This window comes from Lichenostomus cassidix, chromosome 1 (assembly GCF_008360975.1).
Source record: "Lichenostomus cassidix isolate B80296 chromosome 1, HeHo_3.0, whole genome shotgun sequence".
NCBI classification, from domain to species: domain Eukaryota; kingdom Metazoa; phylum Chordata; class Aves; order Passeriformes; family Meliphagidae; genus Lichenostomus; species Lichenostomus cassidix.
Window position 1 is genome coordinate 17,033,768 of NC_139479.1, and position 24,752 is coordinate 17,058,519.

Below are 24,752 nucleotides of genomic sequence, written 5' to 3' on the forward strand. Positions count from 1 at the left end.
CCAAACAGCAAAAATATTAAAAAAATAAAATAGTTATCTAGAGGAAAATATTCATGTAGTAGACATATAAGTGTCATTGAAAATTTGTCCTTTCATCATTTAAATATTTTAAGTCATTGGAAATGTTAACTAGTCTCATGTTTACTAGGTAATTTCCTGCATTGAAGATTGAGCTAATTAATTTGCTAATCCCCAGCATTAACAAAACACTGTCTGTGCCTCGTTTCTGAAACATTGCTATATCAAACTCCCTTCTTTTCAGTCATCTTCTAAATATGGCTTAGATGTTTTAAGTTCTTTTCAACCATGCCTTTATGCAAAGGCAGCCTTTGTAAATATTTGCATTTGTTTGCATTCATTGAAGTAGGCATGGGCTACCCACCCCTTGGATTTTACTGACTGTCAGGTGTGGATTGCACACTGACTTTATTTCTTTTCTCCTTCATCCCTTTCTACTCCCCAAAAATACAAGTCATCTGGGGATTTGGCTACATATATGGTCAGGAAGATCTCTTGTTATTTTAATATCAAATTTACTAGAAAGCAAATACACCCAGTTGCAGCTTTCAAGGCTCACAAGGAAAAGATAATCTCCATTGATACAAGGTAGATATATCAACTTTTTTTCCCTGCAAGAGTGAGATGAGAAAATTATGTAGGTTCATTTTGTTGGTCCACACAAAGCCTAATGTCCTGTTTTCTCTTCCTAATCATTGTTGGCTTTCAAGAAGAGTAAATTATTCTCTTCTCACCCTGAAAAATTAAAAATAATTTCTGTTCACTCTGTTGATGAGGCTAGGTCAAGACATCATGCCCTTATAGTTGTGCCTCTACCTGTTGTTCACCTCAGCACAGTAGCCATTCATAATTAATGTCTTTGCCTCTAATCCCTTTTACCAGGAGTAAGGGAAGCAAGTGTGGAAAAAAATGATTATAGCCTGGTATCATCCACAGATCCACTGATTTGCAATAAGATTGCTACATGTTAAATGTTCAGCAGCTGGAATTCAAAATAGATCCACTGAACTCCATGGTGGTGGGTCAATTTACACCAGTTGACTCTTTTTCAGTAAAAATATGAGCCTGCAAATGTCTCCAAACCCTGGTGCCATGTCACTGCTGATATATTTACATTAATAAGCACACATGGTCATAAATGCAAAGTGTTAGGTAGATATAGCTACCCACATTGGTGATAATAACAGTGTCATTGACAGAAAAGATTGCAGCAAAATGAATGTCTCACACTAGGTAAATTCAAGAAGGGCCCCTGGAGGTTTGGAGCAAAGAGCAAATTTAATGGGGAATTATACTGATGAATACTTTAATCGTTAATAAAACAGAACAAACTGCTACAGAACAATTATTTTATTTTTCAGGCACCCTGCCACCAAGGCATTTGAGATGCATAAACAACAGATTTGGTGGTGGAGAACCATAAAACACTGATGGGAAGTGCTTTATGAACCATCTGTAAAGCTGAAATGAAAAGATGACCAGGGACATGATTTTTTCTTCAGTTCCCTGAGCACCCTCCACCCCATGCCAGGCAGACCCAGGTGGCACAGCTGGCTCAGGGAAAGCTCTGGGGCTGGGCACGGTATGTTTTCCAGCTGAGCAGAGAGGGCTCATGAGGGAACAGGAGAGAGTCACGTCTCCAGTGCCTCGGCACAACAGGCACAGTGCCAGGGACAGCAAGCTGCCTCAGAGGAGAGGAAAAGCTGCTCTCCTCTTTCCCTCCCTGCTCCCTCACCCACCCAACAGCCAAGAATCAAACCCTGGAATAATGCAAATAAGAGTATGAACAGAACAGAATACAGCATCAGAGCCAGAAAACAAAGAATGAACAATTAGCTGCCACTGTGGCAAAACTAATAAATAAATCAATCAATATTACTGAGCAGCACTGTAGCAGAGACAGGGCTGTAATCCAAGTACTCCAGGGCAGCATTGTCTGTCGTATGTTTTGGACCCTCTAACTGAGGATTCCCTCAAACACTAGGCAGGTCCTTCTGAGCAGCATCTGCTGACACCTCAAATGCCTTCAAAGTGCAGTAGGTACAGCTGGGACTTTTTCACTCAGCATTTCATTCAAACTCCCCTCTTTCATCCCCTGGTTACACTATAAAGTCCTGAGATATCACTAAGACTTGGGCTGTGGGCCTCTCTCTCTTCCCAGCCCCACTCAAAATCTTTAATTTCTGGTCACCCCAGGAACTCCCTTAGATCATCACTCAGAGGTCTGCATTCCCCAGTTTCTGCAGGCAGGAAGGCAAAGTCTTCCAGGCTGAGGCCTCATTTGTCACAGAAGTCAGAATAAGGCATCCCATGGGAAAAAAATAAATAGCCTGACAACATGTTACTAATCAGAAACCCTCATGCTGGTTATCTTTCACACCAGAACACATTTTATAATGCCAGTGTTTTCTCCTGGTGTGAGCAGCCATGGCCCCAGATGGGCCAGCAGCAGAACTCAGCACAGGATTGCTGCTGCTCTGGATGTAGCTGCTGCCCTGGATGTGGCTGCTGCATCCAACCATCATCCTCTCAGGAAAAGGCAGGGGAGGGGAAACACACATGTGCAGCCAAAGGGCCTCAGAGGGATCTTGTGCAGTGCACCCAAATCCTGGGCTCAGTAGTGGCCAAGATGCTGTTTCCTGTTTGTCCTTCCACCACTCCTGCCTTTATTCTGTTCTTTCTCCAGCCTGGAGATGTTTCCCCACGTCCTCCTATGTCTGCCCATCTACCCTACATCTCTCCTAGTGACACCTACATGACACACAGCCCACACTTCTTCCTTTGCCTCCTTGTCTGTCCTCACTCCTTTCCCCCTCTTTTTCCTGTTGACCAGTTCCTGTCAAATGCCACTTCCATCTGGCTTCAGGGTATTGACTCTTGAGGGCAATCTGCCTTTGACAATTTACCCCCAAAGCAGCACCACCAGTAGAGGGTAAGGATCTTGAATAAGAGAGGGGGGAGAAAAGGAAAAAAATCAATCAAATCAATAGGAATAAAATGTTTGTAAATAGATCATTCTCCAGATAATTTCCAATCTTATTCTTTCACTTGAGGGTGTTGAATGCTGGGTCTCCCAGCCACCACGCCACTTCTCTAATAATCTCATAATGCTACAAAAACACTTCAGTGTACTACACAGACAGACTGCCTGTGAATGGTCTGCAACACAAATCTGAAGTAATGAACTGCTAATATTGGGTTCAACACCGTGGGAATGGAGTTTACATGTTACATAATCCAATTTTTTTTTTTTTTTAATTAAGAGAATATGTAACTTTAACTGAGATTTGAGGTATCACCTTGTCTGAAGCAACCACTGAACTGTATTCTAACCCACTCTTTTACAAGCAGCTATCACTCCTTAGCCTGATGTGTTGCAAGACACACAAAACTTCCCCTGATCTCAGTGACATCTTATCCCAGAGGAGGACACTTGTTCTGCAAGAGAAAGGCCCTGAGGATCATTACATGGTATATGATGAAATGGGAGTATCCTTTTCATTAGTTATTCTGCAAGAAGGGTTGGTTGTGAGTGGGCTACAGCACAACAGCCTCCTCACAGAGTTTTTTCTAATGATAAATAGCTAGGATCAGTCCTATTACATATAGAAATACTGTTGGAAATTGAAATAGTCCTGTAGATAAGGGTACAAATCCCTTCTGTCTCCAAAAAAAACCCCTATGATTATCTCCTCGCTAACATGAAAAGCAACAAATGCCTCACCATGAGTAGGCATGGTGTCAAAAATAACATTTTGTTTCTATTCTTATCCCTTCATTCTTTCACGCTACGCCCATCTGCACCTCAGCTGCTGGGACAGGAGATTTCACAATCTAGGATTTTTTTGCTGCAAATACCAGAACATAAATAACACATGCATGATCATTGGTAGCATTGGCTATGTGCCATTTTTATCAAAAGACTAATACCTGTGCAAACCCCTCAGTGTTGGACTTAGTGAGACAAGTGGGATTTCTTTATTCCAGCATTGTTAAATCTAAAGATGCTATTGTAAATTGCAAGGTTTCTGGTATTTTTCTTAAAGCTCCAAGATGACAATAAAGGTAAAGCTATTTTAGTGGTACATTTTTCCTTTGAAAGATTAAACCCCTGATTCTTGTAAGTGCTGAAATAACATTAAAATATTACCTAAGCACAAGCAGACAAAGTTCCCTATTAAAGTGGCAGGGGAGATGAAGTTGCACAGCAACCATGACAGCATCGCATGACACGGGAGCAAATGGCATTCAGGCTAGTGACACTGAAACAGGGAGGAGCATCTAAAATCTCTTCATATTCCTCCCAGCCCCCTCCCTTGGGTTCCTGAAAGAAGGGCACACACACTGTTCACATATCAGAAGGCAAAAAAAAAAAAAATTCCCAGTGGCATTCTTCTTTTAAATGTCTTTTCAGTTTGTAGTCCATCTCATTATTTTTTTGAGGGACCTGACTCATCATTTTGAATGTCAATTCTGGTAATTTTCACAGTCTACAGGCTTTGTCCTGGTAAATGGAACAAACTGACTGCTTTTCCCCTTGTTTTTGAAGAGTCCTGGAATTCCTCTCTAATGTTTGTCATGTTCTGCAGCTTCATTTCTGTCAGGTGGGAATGGGCTGAAGTCGAGTTTAGAGGAGACGTGGAACCTTCTCTGCTGTGGCAAAATGTGAGTTATAGGCTGGAGTTTCATGTACTGCTGTTTCTGAGCATGTTCTCACTCCCTCCAGTGCTTTGCTTTGCTTCATGTGCTGCTTAACAACACAGGAGCTGGCACAGAGCAGGGTGGTGGATTTCTCATTACAGCCATCCCACTTCTCATTGTAATGCAATCACTGTCTGCAGATACACAATGCCAGCACATGAGCTGCCAGCAAATGATTTTCCAATTATTGCTCAAACAAATCTATGAAATTAAATTCAAGTGTGATTGTATGTAACAGTTAAATTCTGTAACAACCTGTTTCCTTTCCATGAGGAGCAGTATTTCACCTTTTCTTTTTTCTTTGTCATATTCTATTGTAGTTTTCCAGCAGTGTGTGTTTGGTATGGTGTTGCTTTCCTCCTGGCATGATGACATCTCTGTTCTAAGCCACATATTGCAATCCAACTGGCAAAAGACCTTTATCTCTGGGACCATGTTCTAGGAAAACATGCTTTTTTGGTACCATTTAGGAAGGGTTTCTTCACCTACATCATTTTACACCTAACCTTTAACTGCTCCAGTGCAAGTTCAATGGGTAAATGAAGTGATTGACTGCCAGCAATCAAGGACAGGTATTGCCAATAGCCATAAGGAGAGCAGGTACACAGACGTGTGGTGGCTGTGCAACCATCCCATCATTGGCACAGATATCCAGAAGTAGCCACCTGCCAGTATTTTTTGATCCTGCCAGCCAAGATCAACTTCACATGTACAAAGTGGTCCCCAGCAGCATTTTTCACTTTTTTACTTAGAACAGAGGCTTCTTTTTTATTTGAGGCACAGGATTATAGGGCTATAGAAGTGACATCTCAGGCCATCAAATCTGATCATCTGCTGTCACCCAGAGTCACATCATCTCAACCCTTTCAAAAATGATCAAAGTTCATTTCGTGGCAGCTGGTGTGTGTGTGTCCCCATTTCTGTAGGCATATTGTTCCAGGAATTCAAGGTGCATATGGCTGTAAACTTTATAACTTCCTCTGTGAGGTTACTTATGACCAGTTCAGAGCCATTTGCTCCCCTGGCAGCATTGTCCTTCAGTCTCAGCAGCTCTCCTCTTGTGTTTGTATTTACCTCCAGTGCTCTCAAGTCTCATCTGGGGATGTGCATGGCATTAGAGGAAGAAGTGAGGCAGTACAAGCTCAGATATAATGCCCGTATCCCTACTTTGCTTTAAATACTTTATGAAGTGAAAAAGCAACTAATTTTGTGTCATTAAATTGTAAATTATTCTTTTCTTAAGCAGTATAATCAATGGAGTTTTCACAATAGCTATTTTAGTTGCATAACAAAGTACCCACATTAGGCTTTATTATTTATTTAGTAGATATTATTTGTTATGCAAAGCAAGTACTTTAGATACAACAGTAAAGGTATTGGAAACCTGGGGCTAGATCCTCAGACTGAATTTGTAGATTGGGAGAGAATGAGAAAGAAGGGAGGGGGTGATGCAGTTAAGAGAATGTTAGGAAACAATCCCAAAGGATGAGAAGAATCTAAATTCATTTATTTATAAGGCCTTGAAAGGAAGGGGACTGGGGCTGGAAAGAGAGGCAAGAGAAAGGGCAAAAAGGAAAGGAGAAGGCAGGGTGAAAGACAGCTAATGATAATCCAAGGACATTGGATTCAGCTGTAATGAGAACGGCTGCTTGTCCCACAAAAGGCTGCAATTTTTTAGCTTGTGAAACCATTGTTATTATTGTAATCATGCTTATAGGAAGACAAATTTATCAAATTCGCTGGATTCACATAGCATACAGCCACAATTTGGACAGTCTCTGTGTTCTAGTAACATTGTGCAGCATAATAAAGTTTATTGATTGTAGCTCTGTAAGGCCTCAGCCTACAGTACATATTAGCTTTCAAACACCAAAATATTGTAGATGTTCTCTATTCCAGTTAGAATTTCTGCATTAATTATTCTTCAATGTTTTGGTTTGGTGTAAGTGTAGAAAATTTACTTTGAGGTATATGAAGATATTTTATGTTTTTGGAAAGTCAGGGCAGTTAGAATGGGGTAGTGTACAGTTTTGCCAATGAAAGAATGAAATAGTTTTCCGTGAAAAAGTCCCTGTGCTTATTGACATTCACTTCCAAGGGAAAATCACCACCTTGTTAATACCAGTGTTATTCTGATAGGACCTGAGGTAACAGATACATTTTTGAGAGGTGGGAGTATAATAAGTAAACAGAGATGTCAATCATGATAAACATCTCCCTGCTCCCACCTCTGCCAATCTGTCACATGGAAAGACAATGCTGCTAGTAAAGTCCAAATCCTCTTAAATCCCAACACTAGATTGTAAAATAAAATTGAAGTCATCAAATTAAAGCACAGAATGCACACAGAGCTGTAGAACATAAAATTTTCTACCACTCTGCTAGGCTAGACTGTGCTGTGACAACGATGATTTACACACAGTGGGTATAAATGGATCCTCAATATCATTTAGCTGACAAAATCTGTACCCCAAAATTGTTTTAGAAAACCAACACCTGACTTCACTGTAACATATCAACATATTCTATAGTAGCCATGCAAAAATTCAAAGACTGTATCTTGTTTAAAAGCAATATATTTCAGCAAGATAGTGAGCTTTTTGCCATGAGCAGTCTGTTGCAGAGGGACCAGCAGTGCTAACCATGTATTTCCTTAATCTGCTTTTCTTTCCTGTAGGGCAAAGAACATGAGTACAGAGGAGACTACCAAACACAGAAGTTTCCCTCAGAAAACCTGGATTATAAAAGTGCTGTGGATTACTCCTGATGATTTATGTGATGGACATGGCAGTCATAACTCCTGCTCTAACACCTAGTGGTGTGTGGGGTCATGGGGGTGCTGACTCAGTGCTCTGTCCCTCAGCACCATGGCCACACCAGGAAGAGTTGATTTTGGAAACTCCTGAGTAAGGCAGCTGGCGTGGAAGGTGGCATTGCAAATAAGTGTTCTGTTCTCACAGATTCTTCTCTCGCCTTGTGTAAGCAGGTGAGGGTTTTGGGATGTACCAGCCCCACCTTGTCAGACACTTGTTGTGGAATGGAGTGGCTGGGAATCATTCCCAGAACAGCCACACAAACAGAGCAATCCAACAACTTGAGCCTTCTCTGTTTCTTAGGGCCCTACAGCACAGAAGTGCTTTCTAGAAGACATTCTGCCCTCAACCATAGTAACATTTACAATTAAATCTAGGTCAATAGTTGAAACCACAAGGAGCTAATTGTCCACATAACTAACAATTCTGGCTCTGGGAAGACAAAGAAAGACAGAAAAACAGATTTTTTTAAAGACTTGAGTAAATTCTTCCTAGGTAATTAATTGCTCTTTGAACAGGAAGAGCAAAAATAGAGGAAGAAATGTACTTTGTGAATTTGCACAAATCTCCTCCCTAGAATTCCAAGTGGCTCTCTTGTCAAATTATGCAACACATTCTAAAATCTTCTCATATTTAAAAAATACGTAGTAATCTGCTTTGTAACTATTTCTGGCTAAATGCACTGGCACTACAATTCAGGGTAAAGTTCAACTGAGAGTGTTTTCTAGAGCAGCAAGTTTAAAAAAAAAAAAAGTATATATAGTTACAATGCTTTTACCTTCCTGACCAATATATTCTAGATTCAATTCTATGGATCACTATTACAGTTGAATTATATCACCTTCTAAATCAATCTCATATGGCTGAGATGCACTGAAAATATTGAAAAGAAAAGAAGGCAATTAATGCAGAAAAAATCCACAAACCTTAAATAAAACCACTTTCTATCACTTTCCTAAAATAAGCTTTTAGGCAGATGCTAATATTCTGAGCTGGCTGGCAGCCTGAAATGAGTTTGTGGGAATCAGTTAGAACAAATGGGTGGCTCAGCGAGAATGTAAAGTCTCCTGTGAGTTAATTTAGCATTTTCCTGATGGCCCAGGTGTCCTCAGTGGGCGAGAGAAGACACAATTCTTGTCCCTGGAACACAGAGCCAGTGCTTTATGGTATGCAATGCAAAATGCAGGTGTTATACAGAATGTGAGTGCCCAGAACAGAATTCTTGGTGCCATCACACAGTGCTAACACGCTCTCCGAGTGCATAACTTCTCCAAAATCCAACCCATGCAGGGATCAGTCAAGGGCTGGGAGCAGATGAGTCACAAGTATGTAGGGGGTGACATTGTGTAGGTTGTGATTTGAACTCTTATTGTTTTTTCAGCATACAATATAAACAAACTTATTTATTGAATACTGCTATTACAAACCTTTCTTGTTGATGGCTCTCTACAGAGTGCTTTAAAATAAAATTTATAGCTATTTAACAGTTTTTCAACTGTTATATATGAGTGGAACTGAGACTGATATTAACTAAATTGAAGTTGCTTGCTGAATATAACTTTGCTGTAAGTGCAGACTTCTCAAAATACATGTGCCTCGAAGAACTGTTGCTACATCTCCAGTGGCAATAGCATATATTTGCAGTATTAAGTAGTTCTGGGTTCCCTCCACAAGGTTTTAGTTCTCCCTGCAGCACCCAAAGGTTTAGAGCAGTTCCCCAGCTACAGAGCCTGAGGCTCTATATAGAATGTTGAGACCAAAACAGGTATCAAGGTAATCATCTGACCATGCAGCAAACACCTAAAAATGGGGTTGGATTCCTAAACTTATGATTCAGAGGTGGGTACATCAACCATCAACAACTTTTTATTTTCTTTAACAACTCCCAGGGAATTAAATATAGTTGTAGGAATCTGCAAGCATGAGCATCATGATTATTACAAGACAAACTATGATAGAAATCTATGTTATGCCTCTTCTGTGCCATGGTAGGCTGGATTCTTTGTCAAACTGTAGAAGAGAAGGATGAAGAGTCTCATGCTTACCACAGGGTGAGATAATTCCCTTAGCCAAACACTGCAGTGGAGGCGATGCATGCCCAAACCCTCACTCACCCATTCATGACTTATCTGAGCACCCATATCCTACACCAAAAGTCTCATTTTAGTAAAAGATGTACCATGAACTGTTGTTCCAGCTGACCTTCCAAATTCTGTTCAAAAAGGGCAGGTTTGGTCTCTGAGAGCATTTAACAGCATAAGCCAGCTCAGCCTCCTGCATGGTATATTTTTACGTTTTCAGTGCAATATATAGGGAAGAGGGATACCCCTGCCATATAATATACACACCTTGCTTCTTGCCCATTAATTACCAGGAGCACTTCTAAACTCACTTTATGCAAAGAATGGTTTGTATTTATGCAAGATTAATTTTATCCTGATTTTATTAAGTTTGGAAATATGACAACACAGCCTACCTGCTACATCTCAGACACATTGGTGAAGTGCTTTAAACACTTCAAGCACACTAAATGCTAAATGTTAAATACCACGATGACAGGCAAAGTGCTATTGGTGCAGCAGTGAACATTCACAATGTGCTGAAACCAATCACTAAAATATTCGTTTGTTTCTGCATAGCACAACTAAAAGTGGCTGACATCAAACAGAAGTATCTAGCCCAGTATCTGGAGATTAAAGACAAGTTTTTCTAATTGCTCCTGATTTCAAGTTTCCATACTCTGGAAAGTTTTCTTCACTGTAAAGTGTTAAAAAATTATATGCCATGTTAGAGGTGTGGGGTAAGCCTCTGTTACTGCTGTGCCACACAAATGAGAAGTGATGAGCTTTGCTTAGTGCTCTCTTGGAATACTGCTTACTCTGCTTCAAATTAATTTGCATTTAGGTGTGGGAATTTTACAAATGTGATATGGCAGCTCAAAATATCACTTTTGCTGCATGAGCAAATGTCAGGAAAACTATCCATCTGCATTCAGAACAGCACCCAACTGCACTGTTTCCTCCAATAAGATGGTGTCTGATGTCATTCAAACAAACAGATGCATTCATTTCTTTCTCAGGGTGAAACAGGAAATATTTGTAAGTGACAGCATATTTATCCCTCTGCTAGTGCTGGTGCCATCCATGTATCCTATTATTTTTCTCAGACTGTTCAGGTACAGCAATTTTAAACCCTGCTCAGTAACTATTTGCTTTTCACCTCGCTTCATCTGTCCAAATATTACCAGGCTCTAATCGAGGAATTTCCATAATTTCACAAAAATTATGTAAGTGGATGAAGTTCCATGCTAATATTTATTTATTTAACATCTTAAAGAATGCAGCTATCCCAAGCCTGGATCAATAGTAATTCCTTAATGAAAATGGAGTCAAAACCAGAATGCCTCATCAGAAACAACTGCCTTCTAAACTAATCTGCTTTATAGATGAGCAAATTCACCAAACCTGTTAAACAAATACTATCGTGTTTACTTCCACAATGCAAGAAAGGCAAAAGCCAAGAAGCATTCCCAGGAATAAAACCCCCACTAATTACTCCATTTTAAACAATCCTAAGAACAATAATAGAATGTTTTGCATCTTTGGCTACCTCTATTAAGCAATTCATGGCTCACAGTAAACTGAATATCAAATGCATGCTGCAGGTTCTTTGCTGCAGTTTATGCCTGTGGAATGCAATTTTGTTTTTCTGCACGTGTCCCATTTCATCAAGTCATATCAAATCATATTTTGTCAGTGTTTATTAATTCAGCTAAATCTAGCCACATGACATCCACTTCAATGCACTTAGTATTAACAACAAATGTTTTCCATAGTTCCAGTTTTTTTAAATGTGACTAGATACATCCAATTAGCCAATGACTTGTATGTCAAATTTATTGCATTTCAAGCATGTTTTTACTTAAAGTGTTGAGCAGTCATTTAAATTAATATTCCCCTTTACTTTTAAATTGCAGCCCACAGACTATTGAAGAGATGATTTCCTCTTTGTAAGAGGAGTGACTTGAGCTAACACTAATGGGAATTACTGAGGCATACCACTAAAGTTGTAGACAGCCTCAAGTTTACAACAAGACCAAGAAGTACCGCTGTGCCACTTAGAGACTATTTTGCAAAAAGTAAAATGTTAGCAAAGAAACACAGGCAAATTATCCTTCTACCTTGCTATGGCTAAATCTCATTTCACTTGTACACATGGGACAGCAAAAAAATTAAGCATGTGCATTGCATCCAGAAAAACAGGGAGGGAAAGAAAGGGAGGAAGAGAAAAAAAAATAAAATTAACTGGTTTACCTGATACTGTACAACACTTTTCCAGTTTTAGAAATCCTCAGCAACTTGTTGTCTGTTGTGACATCATGGAAATTTGCTCCCTTCTCATTGGCAAAGAATAAATCTGGCTTCCAAATAGAATCCAACATAGAGGGATCCAAATCCAGAGAATCATCAGGATATTCGCTGTAAGCCAGGCGTGAGTCATTCCACTGCTGTCTCAAAAAAATGTTCACTCTGTAGTCCTACAGAAATTTCATGTAAAGAGGTTACTAAGCCACCAAAACTGGAAACCCACTTTAGCTTACTTTATGTTTTTAGACTTACTGCAGTACAGCATTACAGAAAACATTTGAGTTATCTGTTGAACATCAGAGTTGTCATTTGAAAAGTTGTCAAAATGCTGCATTGAACCAAACAAATACAACTGGTACATTTTCCAAATCAAAATTCCTTCAGTGATGAGAAAAATATTAACTGCAATCTCCACTATTAAATATAACCCTCTTTCAAATGCTGTGGATTAACTAAGAGAGATTTGGAAATTCAAAAAACATTGCAGCTAAATATGCACAATTCCATCAAAGAGTCTATAAAATTACCAATTTAAATTAATTGATTCCAATATGTAAGTCATTTATGTCTAATGTGCTCATGAATAGTTTATAATTTCAATGAAGCCAAAATTGTATAGAAGAAATTAAATCACCACTTCTTATTTACTGCTTGTTTTCTTTTCCTATTTACTGTGTGCTTTTCTGTGTTTGTTCCTTCATTTACTCCTCCCTGTCTGCATCCCATTAAAATTGGCCTTAATTGTATTCTTCTTTTCAGTGGTCTGCTAGTCACAACTGGGAAAGGCAGCAATTACTTAAAGGTTCATTTAGAACCAACATTAACACTGTGTCAAGAGCTGGTTATTAAAAGCAAGTGCAAAAAGAGCTTTCAGGTTCTAAACTCTCTCAGGGAATGGAAAGAAGCAAATGTTTATTCTCCTTATCCCAGATTTCCAAAGTCAGCAAATAAGATCTCTCTGAAATTACTACTTTTGTTTGTGAACACTCTCTTAGAAATGCACCTACTCTTCCTCTAAAAGAAAAATATTTAATAATATTTGTATTGACTATATTATCTGAAGGAATGCTTTATAATTCTAATGACAGTACAAAGCATTAACATTTAGGATTTGCTTTATGGTACCAGCTGTACATTAAAATGGCAGCACTGTGCTTTTGACTTGGAAAATGTATGAGCTGACCTGGGTTTTAGTCAGGAAACTGAACTGCATAGAAAAGAACTTATCACCCTTGAAATGCAGATAAATATTCTCACTCTGATTAGAGCTGCAGAAAGCAGCTTGCCCAATATGCAGACTCTGAACAAACCCCTCCGAGCTTCAGCAACCCCTTCAACCCTCAGCAGGGTTGTAATGAGGTGTGCTGCTGCCCAGACAGAATATTTCTGATATCCAAACTGATGCAGGTTTTGAACCCAACAGGCAGATGCTTTACAGTCTCAGTAGGTGAGATTTGTTTTCTTTATTTTTCGTTTTCATCTTGCCTTTGGGTAGATGTGAGTCAAAACAGGAGCATTGACTAATGAGAGCCAAAGATACCTGAGAGAGGTCTCAGGAATAGCACATTTATTAAAGATACTTACAAAAGCCTGTAGGTGTTTTTCACAAGTCATTGTACTTTCAGTTATGGTCTTGTTTCAGACATTTAAATATCAAATACCTACTTGCAGTTCTGAGCTTATAAAATGTCATCACATCTTGTGAGGATTCACTATCCATAATCATACTATCCCTTGTTTTTCAGTCTTAGAAACTGAGAGTGTCCTATGTTTATAGTATGTCTTTAAGTGGATGTGTGTCTTTAAGTACATATGTCTCTCTGAGTTTATTTGGGACAGCTTTAGCTATAAATCCAGGAATACAATAGTTCTAATTCTGCAGAAAAGAAGGCAGGAGCAACTGCTGATAGAATAAAATTGCTACTAGTTGTGAGACGGCCTTTAATTCTTCATTGTAATATGATACATAATGAAGTCTGTGGAAGGCAGAGGGATTTTTGCCCCCACAACATAGAAATCATAAATAAGTCAGATCAGTAAATTGTATAGAAATATCTAAAAAAACATGCTTTGATGAACTTCAGTGGTTGATGATTTAGATAATAAAAAACAGTCTGAAACATATTTATTCATGGAAGAGCTTGCATATGATGATATATGTTATACCAAAGTCATAAATAGTGCCAATAAGTTTACACTATATTTTTCAATATGTCTCTTCATAAATATATCAGAGTCATCACACCAATACGGTTAGAAATGCTTTCCCTCTGCAAGGTTTGTTGTTAGAAGCAAAACAGATCTGAAATATTTGTTTATGTCTCATAGGCTTTGCATATGTGTATATATAGATATTTTAATGAGAAATAAAAATGTAAATATAGCATGCACATCATAAGAACAGCATTATTTTTTTCTTCTATGCTTACAGTCTAAGCAGTTGAGAGGGATATGTGTTTACACAGTCAGACCTAATCATGTGCAGAATTTTGAATTTACTTTTCCTGTACTAACACTGTAACCATTCTTTGAAGAAAAATTCTCTTGAGAATGGTAGAACAACATGGAGTTGAGGCAGACTACAGTGTGTATTTTGCAAGGTCCTGAGGGTAGAAGTGGGTGGACTGTAGTAATGCACTCCTACACAGCCATGAGTACACCAACTCTGCAAATTCTTTCTGACAGCACCACTGCTCTGAACAAGGAGTGTGGACCTGAAGATTCAATCTCAGCTGCAATACTAGTGTAAGTGATAGCTCAGGGCAACTCAGAAAAAGAGTTTTCCTCTGTTCTCAAGCCATAAGCTCAGAGTAATACAAACATACTGAAAGGATATTAATCTGATTAGATTTAGTAGCTTTATCTGAAGATTTAGGGACTTGATCCACAGATATACTTAGTTTGTGTTATAGGAATGTAGATAGATATCATCTTTCAGCAAATCCAAATCCAGATCCATTGCAAAGCTCTGGCTCCCTGTGGTCTCAGGCACTGCTGTGGCAGGAGGAGTGCAGGGAATCCCCCTGCCCTGTCCAGTGCTGCTTTCAGACTCTGAACCACCACTTGTGTTTGGTCTTAGCTTTCCTCCCATTGTGCCCTCTGACAGCAGGGATTGCCCAGGAGTTGAGTTGGGAGTCTGAAACAAGCAGCAGTCTTAGCTGGCCTTCCCTCAATAGGAGGGGCTTGCCAAAAAGACTGTCTCCCTCTCTGAATCCTAAATATGAATGCAAACTCAAAAGTAGTGGTTTGATGACTTTTTCCAAGGCTGTGTAACAGAAAAAGCACTTGGCTACCTATGGATATATGCACACGAGGAGTCCCCAGGGACTTCAGTGGGAGCCTTTGGTGTAGTTAAAATATATGTGTGAACTAATCAGAATCTAATAAGCTAACTTGTAATTAGGGTTGGTTTTTCTTTTTTTTGTCTAGCTGGGGGATAGTGTCATACAGTCAGCCACAGCAAAGCTCTTAAAATAAAGAAATGGCAATTTTTTTCTACTAACATAAGTACTGAAAACACAGCTGGAGTTTGATGCATTTGCCCTGACAGACAACCTGCTGCATTGTGTCAGTCATTGATTATAGAGCATCAGGACAATAATAATGTCCTCACAGTTAGTCATTTTTGTAATTAACAATTAGTTTGTCAATGTAAAAACTACTCTTAACTTCTCCTACAACTGATAGCTGAAATATCCTGGTCACTAGGAACACTGAACATCTGAATTCTTTGGGATGCTGCCCAGACTGATGTAGATTACTCATCTGTGATACTCAACTGCAGTCATGCTGTACAGTGAATTTTCTGCTGAATACTACATGTGTGAATACTTCCAAAAATAGATACAGAGTTTACTGGCATAACTGCTTTATCCAGTGAACTTTTTCAGGAATATCTTTTTCTCCTTTTCAAGCTGGGGCTCAAATTAAAGACAAATAAATCAATGAAGAAAATTTTCAACTATATCATCTTGACTGTGACCTCTTTTTACTGTCTTAATTTTGGTATAATATATATCATTCTAATAAGAAAAAAAAACCCATTTCTTTTACAAGAAAAAATAATCTATTGGTATACTGTCCCATATGTGCATTATAGAGCAGAAAGATATATATGCATTTTGTTTCCCTAGATCTTTGGGAATAAAACTCATGAAGAGTCTATGGAATTCATCCATCTGAATCAGCATACAATTCTGTTTTATTCCTTAATGAAAAGTTTTAGCTTTTAGAAGAGTGTGCTGGCCATCTGAGTTGTGCTGGCCTTCCTCATAGGGAGGAATTTTATCCTGTACTGTGTGTCTTAATCAGAGAACAGAAACTACTCCTGCTAATGTTACTGGCTTACTGAATTTATTAGGTCTGAGATTGTAACCCTGTTTGCCATGTTAATTTCCACTACTGAAAGCTTCTCTGAACAGGTTTTCATCTCCCAAGTTTCCAACGAATTGCTGTAGATGGTCCAAGTTATATTCTGATAATGTCCCTTCAGTGTATATCCATGGTTTCACTAAGCTTTCCTCTCCTCTGAGACAGGAATGTCTCTATTGAATTTGCAATCCAGGCTTTTAAATGAATCGTTTTGTTTTATGTCAAAACCATCAAGAGCATTTTATAGGGAAAAAATTATTCCTAGGAGTCAAAAAAACTTGTTATTTATCACAAGGGAAGCCAACAATTTTACCACATGATTATATCTATTTCAGAAAGGCAAAGTAGTTGGAACAGTAATTGATGTCTGCCTCTCAGAGCAGACTCCTAAAACTAGTCACAATAGTTGTTAAAGAAGTGACACCATTAAGAAAATCAATATCAAACCATTAAACAGCATCTTAGAGAAATATTTCCACACTTTCAGCAGATATTATGAACAAAGCAAAATAAGGAAGCCAATAGTCTTTGTTTTCATCTACTTGAATGTTTGGCTGTTTTCAGCAAAATGTGTTAATGAACATTGGAAAGGTGCACATTAACATATTTGATAGAAGGTAAAATGCAATGAGGGGATTTAATCAAAGCAATGAAGGAGTCTAATTAATGCAATCAGCATTAGGTCGTGCAAATATTTTCATTGAATGCCATCTTGTAAAGCTAGTGACGTGCAGGATTTTGCTACTTAATGCTGTGCTGGTGTCTCTACACACTAGGATCAACAGACATGGCTGGGTAAAAAGGCTACATTCTCAGCAATCTTCTCAGAATCCTTTAAACACAGGAAAACAATGAAAATTAAGTCTGTTGATAATTACGTTACATCCTGCTATATTTTCTCTGTCATTTTAAAATTGATTTTAGTTTTCTTTTAAGGTGTTTTTAAAATATTACAGACACATAGTCTAAAGCATTTCTTATCTGTTTGTTTTATAGCTCTGTATGTTATGGCTTGTCATTTGCAGCAGTCTTTCCTACACTATTTAAGAAAACAATCTGGCCTAGGAAAAACTTGCCTTTTATCTCTAGAAAACATTAAATAACAGGGTGGGTTTTTTTAAATAAAGTTATTTAGGAGCAGAAGATTTGCATTCCTACATTCCTTAGCACAACTTTCTAAAATGATGCCATGAATTACAATTGAATGTAAATTAATATTAAACAAAATATAAATTAATATAAACAAAATATATATCAGGCTAAATATCTGCTCCTCTCTCATAATGCAAAGCTTTCAAGGCAGTATCTACTCAATTTTATTTAAAAGTATTTGTTTGGTTTATTTCAAGTGGGTAGCAAGTCAATTTTTAATTACCAAGATCTCAGTGCTACAAGAAGCCAAACACCTTTATTGCCTCTGGCTTTAGCAAACCCAGAAAGACCTGGATGCTGTGTAGGAACCTCTAGAAAACAGAGCTGTGAAACTACATTGCAAGTTCTTCAAAAGTGTCATAGATCTGACTACCTAGTAATTATTATGGGTTTATCACATTATTAAGAGAAATCCATCAAAAATTGATAGACTGATGTATGTAGGCTTGAATCAAAAACTGATATTTTTTATTCACTTTTGAAAAGTATTAAAAAATTCAGCATCTTTTTAAATGGCTTTTTTTTTCTTCTTTTTTCCTTTTTTTTCTTTTTCTTATATAATAGAATGATAAACTTCTAGACTAAAAAGTTAAAGACTTGGATGAAAATTTTAACTTTTTTTTTTTTTTTTTAGTTTGGCTATCCTAAATTTTGGCAGTTTTTAAAATAAAAATCTGACCTTTTTATTCACTTTTTTCTTTTGACTGTGTTTTTTGCATTCAGTCAAAATACAAATTTCAGTCAGGTGGAATCCCATCATTTCCTAGTACCAATTTAACCTCTAAATGCCTAAGTCTTATACACATATTCTAGTCATTTGACTCAAGTTTTACACTTACATCTGTTACTGATGTGGCTGCACATTAGAGATTTATCTAAGTTAAACAAGACCATTTTCTGAAGCAGCAGAAAATTCAGCATGTGGTGTAAACCACACTAAAATATGGTGCACTTGGCAGGGAACCCCACAGCTGAGCTGCAGCCATTCCTCTGTCTCTTCAGAGCTAACAAAACCTGAGAAAGCAGGCTTGCACACACCTGTATTTGAGCCATCACAGTCACTACAGACTGTGGTGCAGCCCCTATGTAAGTGTGCTTAGACTTGATAGGTGAAATTAATTTTATATATATATATATAATCTTATATATATATAATTATTTTATATTTATTTTATGTTATTTTATTTTATTTTTATTCAGCTGGTAGGTTTTTAGTAGCTTCCTGACTTAGTTAATGTCCCCATGTCCTTAGCATCTCTATTCTACATCACATTTCACTCCTTCACAAGATGGCTTCAATGATCAGTCCCACTCACCATTGTAGTTTCTGCTATTGAACCAAAGCTGTTGATAAATATGTTGCAGGTAACATTTACAGGAGGACCTGCAAGTTGAACAATAAATAGAAAAATTGACAGGTTGTGTTCATGACATATATTAAGTATTGTTGTTCTCTTGCCAATAGCATCATAGCACTTACCATTGTGGTTTCTGTGACCGATCCAAAACTGTTGATAAAAATATTGCAAGTAACGTTTACTGGAGGACCTGTGGAATGCAATAAAAATGTTGCAATATACTTTGAAACAAAAGTACAGATTCCCTCAGCCTCCGTACAATCTGGTACAGATGTGGCTGAAAACAAGCAGAAGGTGAGTTTTCCCAAACAGATCATGTAAATTTTGATCAAAAGAAAAACATTATCAACACTAATTTACTTAACCTAGTTTCTTTGGAAGTTGTTATATAAGCACACAGATCTACATCCTTGCATTTAGAGATTCACAAGAGAGTTGAGTGAGGGCTTTTTTCTAATCCACAGTACCAGTGCAGAATATACTTTAGCACTGCAACCACTCCTCTCTCCCTTCTGCCTTCCTCCAGGACTTAAAAGGTTATAGCTGCACATTTACTCCACTCTGTAGGCAAAAGTTTGTCACTGAAATTCCCAGCAAGGGCCACTGTTCACACTGGCTCCAGTCCACAATCAGCTCTTCATGCACCTGATCTAAAAGTGTCTGTCTGGCCACAACCAAATATTTTAGCAATATCTGTTCTGGCTTGAACAGATAGCTTTCATGAAACAGTTATTTGTATTCTCTTCTGTCCCACCTCCTTTGCTGTTATTCAGCAGTCACTGATGTGTGGCAGAATGAATGGGGACTTAATATTTAATTAGCTGCCTATTAGCCTCCTTGATTTTTTAGGTGTGATGAAATAAATGGGAGTTCTCAACAGATTCAAAAAGGATTAATGCTAAAGGCCAGAATTTCAATGACACAAAAGCTGGTGCAAGCATTGAGCATCAAGTACTTTCTTCTTTCTTTTACCATCATTATTTTAAATCACATCATATTCCTTATAAATGAAAAAATAATGTCAATGCAGAGAATGTAAATATCCACATTTGGTTGAATATTTAGATCTGAAATTTATTTAGAAAAGATGGAAATATTATTACTTTCTTTTTTGAAAACTGGAAAAATAAACTAATGAGCCCAGTGAAACCCATTGTCAGCTTCCTGAGTGCTAGACTACCCACTTGAAAGGAAACAATCATCTTGGGTTTGGGAATCAAAAACCACAACAGTAACATCTTTTGAGGCTGTTAAATTCCAATGAAGTGTGCTCAACTCATTTTTTTACAAGAATTGTTTTTAAGACACTTCCTTTTCATCTTGCAAATCTGTTTTCACTTCCCATACCAAGTCCAAAAAAAGCCAAATAGTCTGCTCTTCCCCCTCCATGTTATCATTTTTGTTCATTCGAATTGGAGGTATTTCTACTAGCTGGACACCTTGAACAATGTGTATCTCTACATCCAGACATACCAAATCACTATCATTGAAGCTGGAAGGAACCTCTAGAGATCACCCAGTCCCCCCAGTCCTTCTTATCCCAGAGCAGGATCAGCTAGAGCAGGTTGCTCAGGACTGTGCCACATCAGATTTTGAATATATTCACAGACAGGCACTCACAGCTTCTCTAGGCAACCTGTGCAAGTGCACAGTCACCCTAGCAGCAAAATGTTCCTCTTATATTTAAGTGAAATTTCATGTGTTTCAGCTTGTGTCCACTGCCTCTTGTCCTACAACTAGGCACCACTGAGAAGAATCTGCCTCTTTCTTCTTTACTTGCACCCCATCAGTTATTCAAGCACATGGCTGAGATCCCCTAGAACCTTCCTTTCCCCAGGCTGAGCAGCCTCAGCAATCTCAGCCTCTTCCTGTATGGCAGATCCTCCAGTCTCTTAATTACCTTCATGACATTTTGCTGGACCCATAGCAATAAGCCCATGTCTCTCTCACACTGGGGAGCCCAGAGCTGGACTCATCTCACCAGTTCTGAGCAGAGCAAAGGATCTCTTGCCTCAGCCTGCTGCCTGTGCTCTGCCTGGTGCAGCCCGAGAGACCTTTGGCTGCCTTTGCTGCAGGGGCACATTTCTGGCTCATGTTCATCTTGGTGTCCATCAGGACACCCACGGCCTTTTTTGCAAAGCTGCATTCCGTCTGGTCAGCTCCCAGACAGTTCCTTCCAAGGTGCAGGACTGCATTCCCTTTGCTGAAAACAGTGAGGTTCTTTTGGCCCATTTCTGCAGCCTCTCCAGGTCCCTCTGATTATCAAGAAACTCTCTTAGGCACCAACCACTCCTCCCAGTCTTATATCTCCTACAAATGAGTTTGTTGAGGGTGCACCGTGTCCCATCATCCAGGTAATTAATGAAGATGTTAAAGGGTATTGGCCCAGTATCAGTGCCTGCAGTACACCAGCAGTGACTGGCCACCAGCTGGACTTTGTTCTGCTGACCACAACCCTTTGAGCATGGCAATTCAGTCAGTTTTCCATGCCCATTTACCCAGTCTGTTCCAATAACCTGTTCCATGTTGTGAGAGACAGTGCCAAAAAGCTTGCTAAAGTTGATACACACTATTCTCCCTTTATTCATTAAGCCTTTCAAGTCATCATAGAAGGCAATTAGCATTGCAAGGAATGACTTCCCCTTCAGAAATCCATGTTGACTAACACCAATCATCTTCCTGTGCTTCATGTCTGGAAATGGCTTCAAGAGGATTTGATCCAGGCTTTGAGGCAAAGCTGGACAGCCTGTAGCTCCTGTATTCTCCTCCTTGTCCTTAGTGACAGGAGTGACAGATTTTTTTCCACATGATTAGGAACCTCCTCCAGTTGCCAAGACCTTTTAAAGATAATTAAGAATGCAACCACCCAGCTTCCACAGCTATGGTAAGCACTTTTGGGTGTTTCCTATGTGGTCTCATAGACTTGTTTGCCTAAGTCATCTGTAGCCTAATTCTTCTCCAATAAGTTTTTATTGATCTGGACTCTTTTAGAGGTCTCAGTGGCATGGGATTCCTGAAGACCATTCTTGACAGTAAAGGCTGTGAAGAAGGAGGAATTGAGTGCCTTGGCATTTTCCCACACATACTCTTTGCCAAAGTTTCTTTAATATCAGGGTGTTGTCTTGCAAAAGCTGTCATCTGTAAGCATCACAGCTCCAGAGTGCCAGCAGAACCTATTAAACATGCTTTACTACATTAGGAAAACATGGCTTACGTATGTTAGGAAATATGCTGTCACATCACAGACTGCAGTCCAACTGCACGTGAGTAGATACATGCCAGAGCACAGTGTCTTACAACGAAGCAAATACCTCCCTCCATTTTCCTACTTAAATAGAATGCCTCTTACTTGCCTTCTGCTGGTGGATGTGGAAAGTTGTAAGAAATCAGTAAAATCAGTATAAAAAAGAGATCAGGTTTGTTCCTCACCTGAGGAACATGAATATAAGTAAGTCTATGGACCTGATTGGATGCATCTCAGAGTCTTGAGGGAATTGACTGATGTAGTTGCCAAATCATTCTCTGACAGTTGAAAGACCATGGCAATCAGGTTTAGTTTTTGGTCACTGTCAAAAGGGAAGCATTGCACCCATTTTTAAAAACAGGAGGAAAGGGACCCTGGGAGCTACTGACCCGTCAGCCTGACCTCTGTGCCTGTGACAATCATGGAACAGATCCTCCTAGAAGCTGTGCTAAGGCATGGGGAGGACAGGGAGGTGATTTGGGACAGCCAGCATGGCTTCAGCAAGGACACACCTTGCCTGACCAGCCCAGTGGCCTTCTATGGTAGAGTGACTTTATCAGTAGGCAAGAGAAGGGCTACAGGTGTCATTTATCTGCAATTCTGTAAGGCCTTTGACACAGTCACCCACAACATCCTGCTCTGGAAATTGGGAAGGTGTGTTGGGTTTGTTCAGCCTGGAGAAGAGAAGGTCCCAGGGACACCTTATTGTGGCCTTTCAGTACTTAAAGCAGGCCTGTAAGAAAGATGGGGACAAACTTTTTAGCAGGGCACTCTGCAATAGGACAAGGGGTAATGGTAAACTAAAACACACTCCATACAATAAGATTTTTCTAATCTAATAGTTCAATTAAAATGAAAGCAGCAAAATTCTGTGAAGTATAGCCAAGGTTTGAGAACACAATCTAAAAATCTTCAAAGGCAAAGGAGATATTTAATTTTATTTTACTGCATAAAATCTAAAAAGAGTTGACATTACCTGTAAAAAATTAAGGAAACTATACTTTATAACTAAATTCTTTTACATCCCCCTAGTTTTCCTTTTGTCACCTCCAATGCAACAAGGTAACAGTCCAGGTGCCTTTCAGGCACATTCCATATAATCAAAGTGTCCTTTGAGTCATAAGGAAAATATTTCTCAAAAGGACTCAGGCGAAAATCCAACAAACCAAGCCAAAACCAGGCAGCTAATGCTCAAGTCAACCAGAAATTACATGTCTGGCATTCTGATAAACAGCTAAGATATCACTTCTGTCCCCTGCAGCTCCCTTTCCCCTGCTCCCCCAGAGGGGCTGCTGCTGCTGCCAGTCAACAGGACTCTGATGCACTGCCTTCTTGGAAAACCCTGACAGTATAATGTGTCACACACCTCCTGTGACTGAGGGGAGATTGGCACTTACAGAAAGTTCCTGGCACTCAGCTGCTCACCTTACCCACAAGAAACAAGAATACACAGAATATTGCCCTGAATTTGCTGTGGCATATTGCCTCAAAGCTCCTGTACCCAAGGGGTCTGTGATCTTATTGCCATCTGGCTAGAGAATGAATCCTTTCCTTATCAGCTGCCAGAGGGGGTGAATCCATCCCAGTGTGCATGAGAGTCCCTGTATGGAGTGATGAGTGCTGGAAGAAGTACATTTGAGCCCTGTCCGACTCTTAACTCCAGCCTCTGCTAAATATTCTCCAGTATTGATAGCACACAGTCACAAATCTTGCTTCATTTGATACGTTCTTGAGAAGATTTACTTGTACTCTTTCCCTGGAGATTATCCTAACTGCGACTAATCATATCTGTATCCTCAAATTCATCCCAAATCTTGTCTTTTTTTGGTGTAGAGTTTCCAGGCTGCACCTGGCAGCCTTTTTCTCTTCACATTAATTCCAACCATATAGCTAAATTGTCCTAAGTGGGAAGGGAATATTATAATCATACAAGAGATTTAAAATTATACCTGTGCACTTGCCAATTTTCTTTGATATGTGTATTTATTAAGGGATTTTGTAAGCCAAACTAAAATACAGTACACTTAGAGAATTGTGGGCAAAGCAGAGACATGCAGAACCAAAAATAAAAGATAATGAGGCAGAACCACCTTATGGAATGACAGTGAAAATATTGGCAAGATATTTACAGATCTGTGAGGAATCTTCTATATTTTTCTATGCATAGTATTTTCTGGTCTACCTTCTCACTTTGGCCCTTGTGCCAATGCAAAGAGTTTTTTCCCAGCATCTCAAATGGTTTATTTTGTTTCATATACAAAGGAGAAAGGTGAGCCAAACCTCCCTTCTCCCCTTACCGTGGAAAGCAGGATAAAGACTATTTGAAAAGACTAAAATCAATCCCACCTGAGTGTGGAGATGGAGCAGGAATCCAGGAACAGGATCAAGGGGCTAAGTGGGGAGGCAGTGATCTCACAGGGACTGAGAATCCCTTTGTCTTTGGGACAGGGATTTCATGTCAGAGCTCAAGGGGGAAGGACAAAATGTGGATGATGGCAGGACAAAGACCCACATGCTGACCTGGGCACCAGTAACACACATCCTAGGATACCAGGGGAGGATAGAGGAACTTGGAGATGGTTTTTAAATGCGAGTTCTGGACACAGCTGGGGTTTTAGAAACCATTTATCCCCAACCAAACTGAACAACCTCCAACATCCATCAGAGTCCTCATGAGATCTGAAACAGACCTAACCCCTGTGGATCCCTCTGCTTCTGCAGCTGCAGT

The 24,752-nt window shown here is 39.1% G+C and overlaps 1 protein-coding gene across 8 annotated transcripts in view; it reads right to left on the reverse strand.

The window, feature by feature from the left end:
* GLRA2 (glycine receptor alpha 2) overlaps window positions 1–24,752 on the reverse strand; it is a 121,629-nt gene that overhangs the window by 78,155 nt on the left and 18,722 nt on the right. For 3 of the 8 annotated variants that reach the window (XM_085051815.1, XM_085051779.1, XM_085051797.1), the window contains exons 3-4: window positions 18,903–18,970; window positions 11,846–12,069 (exon numbers count right to left, since the gene is read on the reverse strand). In XM_085051815.1, the coding sequence (XP_084907941.1) occupies window positions 11,846–12,069; window positions 18,903–18,970 (292 nt within the window). Of the gene's footprint in view, window positions 1–11,845; window positions 12,070–18,738; window positions 18,807–18,902; window positions 18,971–24,752 lie in introns of all 8 variants that reach the window. The other 5 variants (XM_085051788.1, XM_085051807.1, XM_085051831.1 and 2 more) reach the window with 3 other exon arrangements.